This window comes from Taudactylus pleione, unplaced genomic scaffold (genome assembly GCF_031769625.1).
Source record: "Taudactylus pleione unplaced genomic scaffold, aTauple2 ptg000556l, whole genome shotgun sequence".
Taxonomy (NCBI): domain Eukaryota; kingdom Metazoa; phylum Chordata; class Amphibia; order Anura; family Myobatrachidae; genus Taudactylus; species Taudactylus pleione.
Genome location: NW_028284958.1, coordinates 239,230 through 255,645, shown reverse-complemented (window position 1 = coordinate 255,645; position 16,416 = coordinate 239,230). Strand labels below are relative to the sequence as shown.

Below are 16,416 nucleotides of genomic sequence, written 5' to 3'. Positions count from 1 at the left end.
TGCTGTCATTTTTATGCCTTGGTTGGATCTGGGATCCCACACACCCACATTGTGGTCACAGCACCCTCCTATCCTTAATTAGATCTATCGATGACTTGATCACCTGATTTTATTTCAATGGGCCATAAATAATCAATTAAATATCTGTGGTCACTCTTCACGTGTGATATGTATGAGTCCACATGGCAACACAAAAAATACACATCCTGCGAACAAAGCAGAGATTTACTGTATAGAGATGTGACAACAATTACAGTACATGAAAGAGTTTATTTCAAGAATGAGACAAAAAAAATATAGAATTCTATGTAAATGACATTCTACTTAAAATAAAGAACACAGCTAAATTATATATGATGTCTTTATCTGCACTAATAATTTAGCAAAATGTGATACAATTCACCTCACATGGCTTAAATTTTCTGATGTTTGAAACATAAGAAAGAAGCTGCATCATACATACCTCAAATTAAAGGGCTTTAAAAAATCCAGTTCTCTCTGGGTGAGATGTATCAAGCCTTGGAGAGAGTTAAAGTGGAGAAGTTCTCCAAAGCAACCAATCCGCTACTAACTGACATTTCAAAGACTGGGCTAGATAAATGACAGTTAGGAGCTGATTGGTTGCTTAGGGCAACTTCTGCACTTTATCTCTCTCCAATGCTTGATACATCTCCCCGTCTATATTTAAAATTGCTTTTACATATAATCAAAAGCTGATCGAATGATCAAGAATAATTTCAGTCTTAATTCAGAAATAAGCAACAAGCTAAAATATAAACTAAAACTTGCCTTAAGGACACTCCCGATGCTGCAGGCTCAATCTTCCTAGGATAACTACACTTATTGCAAACTTTATCTAAAACACATTCTGTATATCATCATAGTAATGTTAAGTAAAGGAATGCCCTACCTGACTTCTTTCCTTGAAGCTTAGAAGGCCATCTGACATCAGTGAGTTTCAAACTCCCTATTCTCACTGGCGTATGGGTGAATAACGCACCCCTGCATTAGGAAAAGTTTTTCCTGACCAAACAATAACCAAGTAAGGTTATTGGATACACTCTCTAATGCAGGGGTCTTCAGCCTTGGCCCTCCAGCTGCTGTGGAACTACACATCCCATCATGCACTGACAGTTTTAGAATGCTGTTATATCAAAAAGGTGGCAGTGCATGCTGGGATGTGTAGTTCCACAGCAGCTGGAGGGCCAAGGTTGAAAAGTTCTAATAGATAAGAGGATCATTAGCAACTGTCCTTAGTTTAGGAAATAAAGTATTACATGCATAATGATTGTCTTTTACCATCAATAGGTCTTTGTATTAATGGTGGATGGAATTGGTTAATGTGCTTATCTCCTTCAAGCAGTCACAGTCATTGCCAGGTCAATGAATAAAGATGCTACCTAACTGCACTCATCTGTCTCCTCCCCAACATCTACACATGGAAATGCATAAGGCCATGGCACTATTACTGAGAAGGCTGCTTTTTATTCAGTATATGGTAATAAGTAAATCCAGCAAATGATGGAAAAACCAGAGAATCAGAAGATCTAAGCACAGGCTCCCGATGCTCCGCTCCAATAATATGTGGCCCTGTGACCTTATGCCTTCATGTGCCCAAAGCAGCTTATTCACGTCTATACCTCATCCTTGCCTTCATTTTAGTCCTAGGTCTTATGAGTCAAACAATGACTTCATTACTGCTTAAGTATTGGCTTCCTGACTGACATCACCAGGGGGAATGTAAAGATCAGAAATTGTATATACTGTACATTTTTAATAAAGGCTGATGTAAACACTTATAAAATTATGCTGCATAAAATAACACTTTAAAGGCACAATTCTATGTTGTACGAACACCGCCGCCCATCTTACTAAGTACCCAGTACTTAGTCCTGTATATTCTGATCACTATTGATTAAAGTAGCATTGCAAATGAAAACCAGAATTTAATATCTGCTATTGAATGCGTGTGGAAGACATTAGGAATTCAAGCTGCAGAATAAGACGTTTGGAGCCATTATATATGTCACAGCTGCTAACCGCCCTTCTTCAGATTACTTTATGTAAAGCAGATGACTTGAACTTCTGCAAACCTGTCCCTTAAAGCACGATTCATTTTCAGAAATCTGTGATCCATCTACTGTCAGAGCCGTGCAGTAAATACACTCGCAGGAATGTGAGAAAAAGAAAACTGAAGTTTGTTAAATCCACTCTTTAAATCACACAGTGGATTTTATCATGTAGATCAGGATAAAAGTCCTATGCGAAAAGCACTGGAATTAATAAACATCAGTCTCCTTATTTTGACAAACGCTCTAACTAGATCAAATTTTCTTTACCATATGATAAAGTAAGGTAAATTGTTTATTTACCGACAACTCCAGCCCCACCCACACAGAAACAGCCCCATGCTGGGGCAAGTAATTGTGTTTATGGTGCTGTAATCAGGGGGATAGAGGGAATGCCCAAGTATGGGACCTGGACTAGCAGCCTGCCCTCTGACTGCTAATGGTCCCATGCTCAGGCCTCCCCTTTAAAAAGCAAACAAATTTGGGGCCCGATTTTCTCTTGGTCATCCTGTATACATCTAGGTATGTGTTTAAATGTTTATTGTAGAATGTACTGTATTACCACTAAGGCTGAGTATTTTTAATAAGTATCTTATGAATATACCAAAGTACATCATGTTTTCTAAAGAGCTGTGTCCTCTGATTCATTTCTTGGTGCAAGGAGCTTTTCGGCAATTATTCGCCCATCATATTTTGGTAAGTTTCCTCCAAAGTCTGCTGGCAGTATGTCTGCATCGATTTCCTTGTAGAAACTTTCCAGGTCATCCCCATGTACAAAAACCTATGTCACATTAGAAAATATTTATTGTTATTGACATTGGTGAAAGGGATATAAGACAGCCGCACACAGACCTGTTCTGACTCTCGTCCCATCCATAACTGAACAGTTAGATCTGGTTGGGGGTAGGTTTTGCATTTTTTGTTGGTTTCTTAACAGTTTTGCAATCTGCATATTTACTAAAGGCAAAACCGACGGGAATCTGCCAAAAATGCAGAATTTAGAACACAAAAGAACATCTGCTCAGCAGAAAACCCCAGATTTATTATGCGGCAGGTTTAGCCAACGGCTAATCTGTGAAGATTGAAAGCAGAATCGCAGCAGATTTTTGGTAGATGAGGGGCTTCCAAACCGATGGGCATCGCCAATGGATTTCAAATGGTAGTCAAAACCAACGTTTAGTAAATGCTATTTATTTCAGGACTAAACCACCGGTGATGCCTATCGGATTTGAATTGTAGCCCTAACCGACGCCTAGTAAACTTATACCCAGGAGTCACTATGACCTGTTAGTCCTGTCTGAAGATGACCACATGCACAAGCAGCTAGCTGTTATCTACTGACCACATACACTAATGATCCAATATGCTTTGAAGCTCTTTTTGCAGTCACACTCATTGGGACAGCTGGTCGCTATTGCTGTCAATACAGTAACCTGCAGCTCCTCAAGTTAAACTGTTGACAGTTTAAGGTTTATTAGTATAGACTGCAAAAAGGGGAAATATAATTGCCTTTTTACAAAAAACAAATGTTCTGTTTTGGACCTAAATCACATGTATAACTTTGTAACATCTTAAAAAACAAAACAAAAAAAACCCCTTATACTTCATGTCTCTTCTGTGAATTGTGATGTTGCCAGGGCTTGTATACTAAATACTGTACATAAAAAAACTTGACTCACAATCATTAAGTACAAGCTGAATCTATGTACATTGCACAACATATTCGAAAAGCCGGAGAATGTGTTATTTCTTTCTATTTTGGTTTACTGAAACTGTTTAAAACTACTACTGTCACCATAAAACAAGGCGCACATACTCATAATCATCTAGCCTGTCAGAACATATTGAATGTGTTTGACTGAAACTCACCCTTTCAAGGAGTTTGCTCTTCAGGAAAGGTTTCACTACATTATAGGTTGTAGTAAAGTACCAGGGTTGATGTATGAAGTGAACAGCTTTAAATCGTGCAGGAAAGGAGTCCTGTAAGCAAGAGAGTTTAAAAAGTTATCCCAAAACCAAATGAACCTGGTTTTATCCAACCAAGAAAACATAAAGCCAGGCAAGGAAATTCATTTCTCCAATTATGTGTCCTCTGAGGAATGACTTGTGTGTACTTTATCCGACACAGCTTTATTATGGATTATATGGCCATTTTTTATTTACAAGGCTCAGTCAATACAATGAGTGTTAATGATTTATTAGAGGACACTGAAGCCAAAATTACCATGGCCATCAAAACCATTTTTTCATTAACTCAGGTTTCTGCTCTCCTCATGCCTGCGCTATCCGAGTGGAAAAAAAAGGTTGCAGTAATTTTTCCCGCAGGAGATTTAAAAATGCTAAAATATGTGGAATAGCATGTACTCTAAAAAAATTATATCAAATACTGGGAAACAGTATAGATGTATATTACTGTCCCTAAGAAAACTATTTTGTACTTTTAAAATGTTGTAAATGTCTGAATTTTGCAGATTTTTTTAAAAAAAAGTAAAAGATATTACAAAAATATGTATTTTTGTTTAAATGCAAACAAATAAATTAAAAAGTTTTTTTGAAAAAAAAGGTGATTTGGGGGTACTTTGAGGACAACTTAAATTTTTAAAAAATGTTCAATGATAAAAAGCAATATTTTGTGTAAATAAATACTTTAATTAAATTTGGGGTGCATAAAAATATGAAAAAGTTGATATGGGAATAATTTTGAGGCCATTTTTTTACCCCAATAATTACATGTAATTGTTGGACTAATTAAGCTAATTGTAAACTTCCAATTGCCTAATTAGTCATTAGGGGATGTCTAAGTGGTTCTGAAGCAAGTCCCGACATTTTTTAACTTAAAATAGGGATCTTCCCTGATTTCTCATCTGTTCTGGGGCTGCAAGAAATAAACTGTGTTAATTCCCGTTGGAAATCACTGCGGCTGAAATTCCCGCTCCAAATTTAATAGCAAAAACCTTGCAAAGAGTTTTCGATATAATTTCAGATGTCAACTAACTACTTCTACTGTGGGACCAAACACTCATTCATTTAAAATGTTATGTTTTTCTCAGCAAACACTGGTCCTGGTTTAGAATCATTTATAAGAGTGAGGGGGACATTGGGGCTGTTTATTACATGTGTTCACTTTTATACAGTTTGAATGCTATTATTACAGAGGCCAAAGTACAGCAGGAAATGTGCTCGCTTGTAATTTAATTTACAACTGGAAGTTGTAAAATACATCCCAGTATAAGGATAGAGATGAGGTGGTTTTTCAGGGAAGGATAAGTTTGTGCACCTACCTGTAAAATGGGGAACGTCCCCCTAAATGTGCCTCCTCCCCCTCCCTTGCCAGATCATTGGTTGTGCTGTGTTTACCTGTAGCATGTCCACCATTTTCTTAAGCTCGTAAGGTTTAATGCCGGAAGCCTGTTGCATTGTGAATCCTTTGAAGTTCTCTATAATACAAAAGCCATTTATCTGGGTCTCTTCGTTTTCCAACAGGTTCTCCAAAATAATGCAGTACGCACGGAGGATCTGAAATAAACCCCAGTACAGGCTTTGAATTATCCACTGGATTAGAGATCATGTAAGTTACACAACCACACCATAAAACTAATTAAAGTGTAGTTGATAATGGCTGGAGCTAGTGTTTCTCACATACTGTAGATTTCTGTAGGCTGTAATACTAACAGCACCAGCAGGAAGTGAGGAAAGAACATTTTACATATATGCTTTGGACCGAATTCAATTAGCCTTGAAGGGCTAATTAGCCACAATGCACTGCCTGGGGCTATTCAATTACAGCCCGCACCAGCCACTTTAACGCAGATGTTCACCTTCTCCTAAGGATTCAACGGAAATCTGCATTAAGTAGTGTTTTTTTCCCTTATCATGGCTGTCGTGAACACGTTAACCCTTAGCTCCGGGTACTTATCCCAGAATCTATTGGTTAACGAGCAAGGAAAAGGACTTCTAAGTGAATACCTCCGGGCGTAAATGTCCGAGGCTACTACCCTTTTCCTCGCGTGGTACATTAACGAGGCTAATTGAATCAGGCCTTTTATGTATATGTAATTATTAATGTTGAATATTTAGTTAGCATTTTGACTATCATTTTACTTTCAATGGGGGCACAGTACCACAAACCTCATCAAATGTGATCTCCTCATAGTCCCAATTCTCAATCTTAAAAAGGAGGATGACTCTGCCATTCTTGTCTCTGCTGGTCAGAATTCCGGGGTAGCCGGCCTCGATGGTGCTTCTCACAGCCTCCGCTGTCAGATTCTCAAACAGCTCTGGGTACTGCTGACGAAAATTTACATAGCCTGTTGGAAACATTACAAATAAATGAAGGAATGTTAATGCTGAAGATGAATCTTTAATATCTGTTGATATTGGCAAGGTGAGTGGGCATTATTCACAAACACAGTATATGTGCTGAGGATATTTAGCTTATTTATGTAGCTCTTAAACTTATTATTCAGCCATGGCACCCTGGTTTTTTACAGAAAAACATGGCTGAGTTAGTGTAATAGCAGATACAGGAGGTATGGAAATTGGGTGGAATGAAGGCATTCCTACTGAAATATAGAATAGGCACACTTTATTTGATTGAGAGTGTTGGTACTAATGTACACTTTGGGCCTGATTCAAAGATGTTTCACTACTGTTATCGCTCGTAGTGAGGAATTATTTGACAGACAGGGGGCCTTATTCAGAGTTGGGAATAGAGTAAGAAATAGCAAGTAACGGTGTACCTGGGCAAACCATGCTGCAATCCAAGGGGTGCAAATACATAAATTTTCCTTGCTTGTGGGGCAAATACTGGCTGCTTTTGCATGTAGCCCACAAATGCTGGACAGCTTTATTTGTACACTGCAATGTAGATGTCAGTTTGGACACACCCCTCCCAAATCTAAATCTCTCTGTACGTTTTACAACTGCCCCCCTGCAGTGCAGCATGGTTTTACCAAGTTGCTTGCTCTTTCTTACTCTATTCCCAATTCTGAATCAGGCCCAGGGACCGTTTATGAGCAGCAACGAGGGGCGGCGATTCATACGTAGGTGTGTCGTGACCATTTTCAGGGCATGTCTCAGCCTGCGACTGCAATCTGATACAAAGCAAAAATAGCTCAGTTCCCACAAGCATTCTTCATGACTATAAGGTTACTCTAATAGCCGATTATTGACTGATCTGTGACCAATTGCTTGGTTTTGCAAAGCCGCCGGTGGGTGTCTCAATACAAATCCCGGCGGCTGCAACTTTGCATATGTTGCACAGCTGCTGCATACAAATCCGCAGATGCAGTGCCATTAGTGTCCATCTCTTAATCAGGCCCTTTGACCGGCTAGCCAGAAATAACATCAGAAATTGTGGGGCCCAGTACAGATGAGACAGGCAGAGGTGTAGCATGGAGCTGCTGGTGCACAGAGCAAGCACATGCTATTGCGTTCCCACAGTACAAACATGTGCCTCATAGTATGGCTATGACAGTAACCCTTAAAGGGTAAAAAGTACAAATCATTTATTAAAGAATAAAATGTGCTTGTTCGTCATTTTTATGTTCCGTTATTGGCATGGCAATGAACATGGTCTTGCCTCCGTTCATCCACGCTACTTCTGATCGGCAGCCACCAGCCATGGGGAGGGGGCAAAGACACAGCTGGAGATGGGGACAGCAGCAGAGTCAGAGATGGGGAAGGGTGAGTGTGTTTCTGAGGAACACATGGAGAGTGTGTCAGAGGAACCCATTGGGAGGAGGATCAATGATACACATAGGGAGGGATGGGGGCAGAGGCACATATGGGAAAGAAGTCACAGGGAGGCATGGGTCAGAGGAAAACATAGGGAGGGAGGGGGAGTCAGAGGAGCACATGTAGAGGCATTGGTCAGAGAAACACATGGGGAGGAAGTGGTCAGAGGCACACCTGGAGAGGGATTGGAGCAATGGCATACCTGGGGAGGGATGGGAGCAGAGGCACACATGGGGTGAATGTGTTCCGTGGCACACCTAAGGAGGGGAAGTCAGAGGCACTCTTGGGGAGGGATAGGAGCGGAGGCACACTTGGGGAGAGATGAGGGGCAGACAAAATCATCTATGCACTTCGGGCCCCCCACTGAGCCTGGGTCCAGTACATTATTGTCCTCTGTAACCCCCTGATGGTGGCCCTGTGGCAAGCTGTCACCAGATATGACTCTGCATATTAGTCTTGACACCAAATATGTCTCTGTATATTAATCTTGACAGAAGACATAGCTCAGCATATTACTCATCATCATATATAGCTCTGCACAGTATCTTGGCAGCAGCAAAGCTATGTACAAAAGTTTGCAGTTGTACCATGTGACTGGCAGCTGGATTGTGCAATACAACTACCAATATAGAAGTTCTCCCAACCCCTGGCCCAGTTTTCATTGTTTAAGTTACACATCATATCTAGGTGAAATTGTGTCTAAAACTAAAGATGGCCATCGACGGGTTAATTGTCAGTAGTTTGTAACTAAACATTGGGGAACCTTTGAAGGTAAACCATCAATGTTTGGAGTCAATCCATGTACAATAGAACATGGATGGTGGCCATGCTTGCTCAGTACTGAAAAGCCATGGAATTTTGCCATTGGAACTCTCCCATCGATGGTAACACTATTACCATCTGGGAGGAAACTCGAAGGTTACTATCGATGGTTGATGTACATCCCTGTCTAACACTGGCTGTATCTTCTATCTAGCTTTAGTTATTCTGCACAATATAGTCACTATTCCCCATTACCAAGCCAAATTATGCCTGTCTCCCAGTTGTGTTTTATATTACTAAAGCGGCTAATTTTTTGATGAGATGGTAGACTGACCTGCCTGTACCCTTCTTGGTATATTTTCTGTGAGTTTGCATGTGGGTAGGGGGAGGGGTAATAATAAACTAAAAACAGAGGAAATTATTTCTGAATGAGGAAATCCTTGATCAATCAGTCACAGGATGGTAAATGTCTCCTTTCTGCTGTGTGTTTGGTTAGTAAGGGAAACTTTCAGTTGGCTGGTCTCAGAAGGGGAGAACGTGCACCTCCCACAGGCACGCTTAGTGCAGTCTGTACAGAGTGACTGTGTCCTGTTACTGCCACTTATATAGTGAGGTCTTTATATTCCGTCCTCCTAGCTAGTTATGCTTCTGTTTTATTATGTCTAGTTCACCAGTTCTGCACACAATAATGGCTCCTCTGGGCATCGAACGTTAAGCCTTAGTTTTTAGAAATGTTAAACTTTTGAAAGAGGGTCATTCAGAAAATTGTTATTTAATGGAACCATTAAAAATGTAAAATACTTTGATGACTCATTTAGATTTTGCAGAGAATTTGAGTTTTGGGGAATGTTTTCCCATAGGAGGTCTTCCAGTTCCAAAGTCACCGGTCTATTGCATAGACAAGTGCTACAGCATGAAGTTTGCATTATGTCATGAGTTATATTATTCATGGATGAGATGAGCTCCAGTAAACGGAAAAGTAGTACCCTTGATAGAGCATTGGGCTTTATGAAGCCATGTTACTGTATGTGGCAAACAGAAGTAGAGGAAGCAGGTGCTTGCTTTTACGCTCATAAAGGTGGATGAGTTCCAAGCTGGAAAGTCTGCATAATAAAATGAATAGAATATTCCTCTGTATTCCATCATACAATAAAAATATTCAATGGTAATTGTTAGTTTGAAAGTCATTATATGAAATATTGAATTTTAAGCCAACGGTTAGTACTGAATTGAACAATCTTGGCTATTTTAGGACAAACGCCAGGAATGTGAGGTCATAGGACTGTAGGCAGAGAGGTGCCGTGGAAGAGGACACGTGGCAGAGAGGTGCAACGGAAGAGGACACGTGGCAGAGACATGCACTGGAAGAGGACACATGGCAGAGAGGTGGAGTGGAAGAGGACACGTGGCAGAGAGGTGCAGGGGAAGAGGACATGTGGCAGAGAGGTGCAGCGGAAGAGGACACGTGCAGAGAGGTGCAGCGGAAGAGGACACGTGCAGAGAGGTGCAGCGGAAGAGGACACGTGGCAGAGAGGTGCAGCGGAAGAGGACACGTGGCAGAGAGGTGGAGCAGAAGAGGACACGTGCAGAGAAGTGCAGCGGAAGAGGACACGTGGCAGAGAGGTGCAGCTGAAGAGGACACATGGCAGATAGGTGCAGCGGAAGAGGACACGTGGCAGAGACATGCACTGGAAGAGGACACATGGCAGAGAGGTGGAGTGGAAGAGGACACGTGGCAGAGAGGTGCAGGGGAAGAGGACATGTGGCAGAGAGGTGCAGCGGAAGAGGACACGTGCAGAGAGGTGCAGCGGAAGAGGATACCTGCAGAGAGGTGCAGCGGAAGAGGACACGTGGCAGAGAGGTGCAGCGGAAGAGGACACGTGGCAGAGAGGTGGAGCGGAAGAGGACACGTGGCAGAGAGGTGGAGCAGAAGAGGACACGTGGCAGAGAGGTGCAGCAGCAGAGGACACGTGGCAGAGAGGTGCAGTGGAAGAGGACACGTGGCAGAGAGGTGCAGTGGAAGAGGACACGTGGCAGAGAGGTGCAGTGGAAGAGGACATGTGGCAGAGAGGTGCAGCAGCAGAGGACACGTGGCAGAGAGGTGGAGCAGAAGAGGACACGTGGCAGAGAGGTGGAGCAGAAGAGGACACGTGACAGAGAGGTGCAGCGGAAGAGGACACGGGGCAGAGAGGTGCAATTTCTGTGGAATTATATTCCACACTGTAACTGTAAGTTTACATTTACCTGAATTTGTAGTCTATGAATAAAGCTGAGCCAATGACATTGTGCTGTGCGGTGCAGTTGGGGTAGGACTGGGAACATGTCCAACTTCTGCAGGCGCAAAATATTGAATTCTATATCCAAACATGGAATGAGGGAAATACGTAGTGGAACAGATCTGAGAGTTTTGTTTCTCTCTGGCTCTTTATCCTCTATGTACCTTTGTGCAGCTATATTGTGCGTTTCAACTGGCAGGAACGTACCTAAAGTGATATAGAGTGCAAGCTTGCGAGCAAGGCACTCTTACCGCTTTCTCTGTCTGTTATTACCCAGCCTTGTTTTATTACTGTTCTGTTCCCAATTGCAATAGAATATGCTGGTTCTATATAAGTAAATATTATTTAATAAATAAATAAGTGGGCACACAGAAGGCAGCAATGAGGGCTGAGATGCCTCAGGAAGTTGCTATGGGACCCCATACCTCAGTCAGAGCACAATGTTCATATGTTTTTTTTCATCCCTTGGTGGCTAATGGGGCTCATGCAAAATGATAACATGAGGTGCATAAATGTCTATATATACAACTATTAATATATTTTTTTATTTTTTGTTATATTGTGGTCCAGATGAGGAGATTGACCCTTTCTGTGGTAGGGAATACAGATCGTAAGCCCCACAGACTTATATGAGTAATATAAATATGTAGACACTACAGTGTGTATGTTTGTATACATCCTAATATAAAGCTGAGCAACTATAACAACAAAATGTATCACATCATCAATGCAAGAGATAGGTGTGGCACCATGGCCATGGCCAGTAAGGGTTAGGGGAAAGGTGCTTTGGCCCTGCATTCATGTGATTAGAATAGGCCAGTGGTTCCCAAACGGTGTGCTGTGGCACTGGGGTGCCTTTGGGCACTTGCAAGGCTGCCATGGCTTGATTGTCCAGGACCAAATAAAATTATTTATAGTCAATGTGATAGACAAAGCCATTGCTGGTGTCTGCCAGTCATAAAATATGTAGATAAACAGAAGCACAACCCTATCCACTACCACATAACTGAACCTAAGGTTGACAGCACAATTTAGTTACTTTAGTATTTTTTTCTGAATTTCTCAATAAGAAAATAAGGGGTGCCATGAAAAGAAATGTTGATACTCTAGTGCGCCGTGATTCAAGAAAGTTTGGGAACCACTGGGATAGGCTACATAGCAGTCTGTGCACAGGGCACACAGTGACATTAAGTGTGGGTGGTGGGAGAAGACACTGCTGCCACCAGTCTGTAGAGCGCTGCTGGTCACGTGGGCTACTTCCGCGACATGGACCCTATGTAAATTAATGCAACTAGAATGCCTCAAATAAAAAAAAATGTTGGCACAAGTGATTTAATCGTGGGCGAAGCCACGGGCAACAGCTAGCATATATATAAACCATTACCCAATATTTAATCGCTATATAAATAATTGTTATGAAAAAATATGATATTGCTGTCAAACTGCGGACCCCAATTACTTTTTATTACTCATATTACAGCCAACTCTGAGCAGGTGTGGCTCAATAGTGGCCAGTTATTATGTGGAGTGAAAATGACTCTGCACCAATCCTTGCAGCATGGAGTGACAATAAAAACTCTTCCCTATCATATCACTTTAATAATTACCTGTTATCTTGTAAAGACTGCTGGTAAGCAGTAAACTCCTTTGAACAAAATGCAACACATGGCAGGACCAAAGGTGATTTTGGGCTTTAGCACTTTCTACATTAAATTACCTTACTTATCCATTAGACGACTTTTTGAACGATCCGACCAAAACCAGGAGGTTTTGGTTGGAACAATCAGAAAGTCGTGTAATGGATAGCTGGCAAGTACCAGCGATGCGCATGCACGCTGGGTCCTTGCCGACCCCGAGAAGCTGTGGAACATGCTGGTCACCCTGACAACGATCGTCAGGTTCCACATGTTCCCAGATAGGAGGTAGGTCTCCCTGCACTGAATGACGTTCAGTGAACACCGTTCAGTGCGGGCACCGCACCCAGCGACCTGAAGGACTGAACGCTAGACGTTCAGTTTTTCAGGTCGCGTAATGGATAGACCCCGTAAGGGTAAGATATATTTATTTATTACCAGTTATTTATATAGCGCACACATATTCCGCAGCGATTTACAGAGAATATTTGCCCATTCACATATGTCCCTGCCCCAGTGGAGTTTACAATCTATGTTTCTTCCACATGCACACACACCGGGGTTAATTATTTCTTGGGAGACAATTAACCTATCAGTATATTTTTTGGAATGTGGGAGGAAACTGGAGTACCCGTAGGAAACCTACCCCAGTACAGGGAGAATATACAAACTCCACACAGTTAGGGCCATAGTGGGAGTCGAACTGAAGACCTCAGTGCTGTGAGGTAGTAATACTAACCATTACACCAGCGGTGCTGTCCCATGTCTCAAATATCGGAAATACAATAATCTACCCCTCTAATCACCTGCATACTGGCATATTTTATTACCAGTAATAAGCAAAACCTTGTTGCAGAGACTGATCTTCCAATAAAGAGCTGTTCTGGCGATGTATAGACTTCTAGTTTAGGACATGAGAGTCCAAATAGTAATGCGTGGCCATTGACGTAAGCTGCAAGTAACAGAGAGGAAGTCTGTGGATATAATAAGTACATAGGCTTCTATAGTTAACTACATCTATTGATGGTGTTAGATAGTGTGCCCAAGCTCTGGAAACTTCTGCTTCTGGAGCTTGATGTATGTGGCCACATAGAATACTATGGGACTTGTTATACCACAGGACCACAACTGATATTGGCGATATCTGCTACAGACCTGTTTAATACACTAGGGGATCAATATGTATTGTGGTAAACCTATGAAAATGGCAGTTTTTGGAGGATTTACCACATTTGTATCTTTTATACATCTCACCCTACATGTATATACTTTAAACAACAGTTCAATTCTTATAAGCAAATATTATTGGTTTAAATAAATCTTAATATATGGAGCCATTTAAATATTATCAATACTAACACCAATATATACAATATACATTAAGCGATGCCAATGTTATCTTCCACCTTATGGCCAGCTCAGTTGTAAAGTGGTATGTTGTGCAGTAACTGCTATTAACCCTCATCCTATCTCTGCTGCACAATTAAAGGAGCCACTATCTCATTAATAGGTTTAATGTGTTTACAAAGTGATCTGCAATATCTCACCCACATGCCAGTCCGGGCTTTGAATGAATGAGGCAGCGCACTGTAGGTGGCCAGAGAGCTGTAATTTGATACACAGGGGTCAAGGGCAGGCAGAGGTCAGGGCAATTGTGAAATCCCTGAAGTAGAAGTCATAACAGTGACTGGTAAATCAAGAGCAGATCCTTACACGGCTCATCCTGACCAAGCAACACAAACTAATCAGTGAAATGTGCGTCGTGGGATATTAGGAACTCCCAGGCAAGAATGAATTCCTATTTTTTTTTATATATAAATAAATATTGTACTTTTATGAAACTACCATTCCATATGCGTTAGTCACACATTTCAGAGATCAAATGGGTTCAATTTCAAATCACAAGGGTATATATCACAAATATTATTTGTATATCCGTTTACCTACTGCCAAGTAATAGAAACATTTTGGTTCCTCTGCAATGCAAGGCATTGAGTAAGAGAGCTGTCTTGCAACTAATTTCCCTAATAATAGAATGACAGAGATACAACTTCTATGTGCGATGCCATTCCCAGATAATCTCCAATCTCCCAGCATTGCAGCCAGGAGGAATTTGACAGATTTAGGCAGTTGTATGGAGTCATAGACCAGCCACCTATTGTGATTGCTACTCCTTCTACCTTAGCTACATCCGTAACTTATCCAATTCTGCATTCCCACTCTCCAACCACAATCTCATCACCTTCTACCTCACTTGATCTCCTGCGAGCCCTACTCCACTTATATGCGTGTGCACTCAGCAAAGCCTTAATGGCCTTTAACCCATCCAATTCTCTACCTCTCTCAAACCTAGTGCATACTGATTGATTGTCCATTGGCAGCATGGGGCTGATGTCCCAATACTAATGATGACATCTGCGGCAGTGGACGTAAGAACAGTGGGCAGGAGAAGCTTCCACATGCAGTCATGCTCATTATTACAGTACAAAGGCAGATTCTCACATTACCATAATGTATTAAGCAGACACAGATTCAGACATATTGGGGCTGATTATGAGTTGGACACATCCGAAGACACTTTTCCATTTGGCCATAGATGCTTTCAACTCAGGATCAGCTCCATTATGTTTAAATCAGAGCTCATTATCTCTCCCCCTTCCAATGTCACTACCCCTTCTCTCATCACCCTCATGGTTGACAACATGTTGCTCTATCCTGTTCCTCAAGCCCATGGCCATAGTCAGTGACTCACTCCACACATTCATGGCCACCTGTATCTCATTGCCCCTACTCTCTCCACCTGTACCATCCTTCTAGATTGTAAACTCTGGAGAGCAAGGCCCATCTAATTTCTGTCGCCACCACAGTCTATCCTGCTTGTATCTATTATGTTTTATGTTACAATTTTATGTGAGTGTCATACTGCTACGTTCAACTTACACGTACAGAATCTCTACCTATCATGTGATACTTGTAATTGCACCTGTACAACTCATACTTGCCCTCTTACCACTTGTCTTACTATTATGATTCATTTATACTCATGTTTTTCTATGTTGACTGTCTGACATGGGGGAATTTGTGGTGCCTTACACAGCATCAACTGCAAACAAATATAGAGTTGAAATCATAGGCGTCATTATAATGGGTGCAAGGTGTGCAGTGCACACGGGCCCCTGGATCCAGGGGAGTCCACACCGCACACCCTGCAACCATAGGTAATTATACTTACCTCTCCGCCGATTCCGGCGCTGCAGAGCAGCAAACACATATTGGGAAAATGGCTGCGGCCATTTTCCCGGTGATCTGCGCATGCGCAGAAAAGATGTCCCCTGGGAAAGTAGGCGTGGGCGCCATTTTCCCGGAGATCCGTGCATGCGCTGTTGATTCTGGCATGAAGCCAGAGTCTACAGCACTCAGTGCCGCTGAGCTGCCGACAGAGGAGGGGACCCAAACAGAGGCTGCACACAGGCCACCTCCTCTCTTAAAATGCCCCTGGTTGAAATGACAGGGTCTTGACAAAAGACGTCCCACCACACTGTTAGTTGGGAAGTATTTCTACTTTCTATATTTCCCACATAATTCATTTCACCAATAGACACAATGATTTTCTCCACTCAGGGCCTATTCAGAGATGCTAACATATGGTAATGCAATGGGAGGCATATGTAGGAAAAAGACGCCTCCTGACAGCATCTGTGATCCGAGTGCTGCGTCTGAAGACGCCGCAGGAATTGCTCAGCTGGGGTCAGGAATTCTGTGTTGGAAGACTTAGACTGTGGCCCCAGCACTCCCAGGTAACTCCCAGTGCAACATACCCCCGTTTCAGGGAGCGTATGCTGGCTCCCCCCACTTCAATTCCCAAATGGCCGCAGCCTGTCAATTAGGCTGCAGCTTTGGGGGACTGAGAAAGATCTCCCAGCAGAAGACCGGCGTATG

The 16,416-nt window shown here is 42.0% G+C and overlaps 1 protein-coding gene across 2 annotated transcripts in view; it reads right to left on the bottom strand.

The window, feature by feature from the left end:
- Positions 1-317: 317 nt before the first annotated feature.
- Positions 318-16,416, bottom strand: part of RLBP1 (retinaldehyde binding protein 1) — a 42,288-nt gene continuing 26,189 nt past the window's right edge. For both annotated transcript variants that reach the window (XM_088452835.1, XM_088452834.1), the window contains exons 5-8: positions 6,198-6,376; positions 5,427-5,585; positions 3,939-4,049; positions 318-2,850 (exon numbers count right to left, since the gene is read on the bottom strand). In XM_088452835.1, coding sequence (XP_088308961.1) covers positions 2,692-2,850; positions 3,939-4,049; positions 5,427-5,585; positions 6,198-6,376 — 608 coding nt within the window. In that variant the 3' untranslated portion in view covers positions 318-2,691. The remainder of the gene's footprint in view (positions 2,851-3,938; positions 4,050-5,426; positions 5,586-6,197; positions 6,377-16,416) is intronic.